Source organism: Stegastes partitus, unplaced genomic scaffold (genome assembly GCF_000690725.1).
Source record: "Stegastes partitus isolate 25-593 unplaced genomic scaffold, Stegastes_partitus-1.0.2 Scaffold1680, whole genome shotgun sequence".
NCBI classification, from domain to species: Eukaryota; Metazoa; Chordata; class Actinopteri; family Pomacentridae; genus Stegastes; species Stegastes partitus.
This window is the reverse complement of record NW_007579411.1, coordinates 88,357-89,696: the sequence shown is the minus strand read 5'-3', so window position 1 is coordinate 89,696 and position 1,340 is coordinate 88,357. Positions and strand designations below refer to the sequence as shown.

At 47.4% G+C, this 1,340-nt stretch overlaps 1 protein-coding gene across 1 annotated transcript in view; it reads right to left on the bottom strand.

The window, feature by feature from the left end:
* Positions 1-1,340, bottom strand: part of LOC103372010 (sarcalumenin-like) — an 18,355-nt gene that overhangs the window by 9,378 nt on the left and 7,637 nt on the right. The window contains exon 2 of the mRNA XM_008301516.1: positions 3-772. Within this exon, the coding sequence (XP_008299738.1) occupies positions 3-772 (770 nt within the window). The remainder of the gene's footprint in view (positions 1-2; positions 773-1,340) is intronic.

Sequence of the window (1,340 nt, the reverse complement as noted above, 5' to 3'; positions counted from 1 at the left end):
TTTGGTTCTTCGGTCACTTCTGGCTCTGTTTCTTCAGGTTCAGGTTCTGCTTCTGGTTCTGAATCAGTTTCTTCGACCTCTTCTTCAGCAGCGTCCTCAGCAACTGCAGCCTCCTCTGGGATGGCGTCCACGGTTATCTGCTCCTCATGTGCTGATGCCTCTGTTTCTTCCTGTGTGTCTTCATCTTCTGATTCATCAGCAACTTCTTCAATAGTTTCTTCAGCAGCAGATTCCTCCTCTTCTGCAGCGGCCTCCTGAGATTCACTCACTTCCTCTTCTTCTTCTTCTTCCTCTTGGGATGATTCTTCCTTTGCTTCTTCCTCAACTTCCTCAGTTTCCTCTTCCTCAGTTAATGTCTCCTCCGCCTCCTCTTCAGGGAAGGCAGTCTCCTCAGCTACTTCCTCTTCCTCCAGACTTTGCTCCTCCTCAGCCTCTTCTGCCTCCTCAGATGCCACCTCTTCCTCCTCTCCTACCACTTCTTCGTCACTTGCAACCTCCTCAAGGGAAGAATCCTCCTCAGATGGAGGTGCTTCCTCCTCCTCTTCTTCATGCTCTGAAGGAGAAGCAGCCTCTTCCTCTGCATCTAAATGTGACGGGGCTTTGCAGGGCTGACACATGGCCCTCTCTGGGGCCGGGGTGTCGTTGGAGGAGCTTTGGCTGCCGTGTTCCTCTGTGGTGTCACATCCACAGGAGAAGAGGTCTCCTTCGGGCTGCTGGAGCTGCAGCTGCACCAGAGGCTCCTCATCGTGGACGGAGGACTCGGGCAGGAGATCTAAAAGTGGTGGAGGATGAAAAAAATCTGATCAGAAAAGCTGTGTGATCTTCTTAAAACACCGAGCCCTGATCATTGTCAGCTTTTAAAGAAAGAAAAGTGACCATCTGAAGTGATAATCTGTCATTTCTGAAGTCATAAAGTCGTCTCACAGACACATGCTAAAGTGGGTATTCATTGTTTTGCTAGCGGATGTAGTCATCATTTGGTCATCTGTGACATTTAAAAGTGAACAAAACAAAACATGGACGAAATGCATTAGATTTTAGATTTTAAAATAGCTATTGCTTGATTCACTTCAGCTGGACATCTGCAGTCCAGTCTCCTTTGTTTGTTATGTCAGCACTTGACCTGCACTCCGTCAGTCACCGTGCAAGAACAGAGCGGATCACATGTTGAGCACCTCCCCGAGTTCAGACTCAGGTTTCAGCTCCTTGAATGGTGGCACGAAGGAATGAAACTATTTAAGGCTGACAAACAGTGGACAAAAGCTGAGTGGACAGCTTGGAAGAGATAAAAATGTTTTTATGTTTTAGCATAACTTTATTACCGATGTGATGTTTTCATT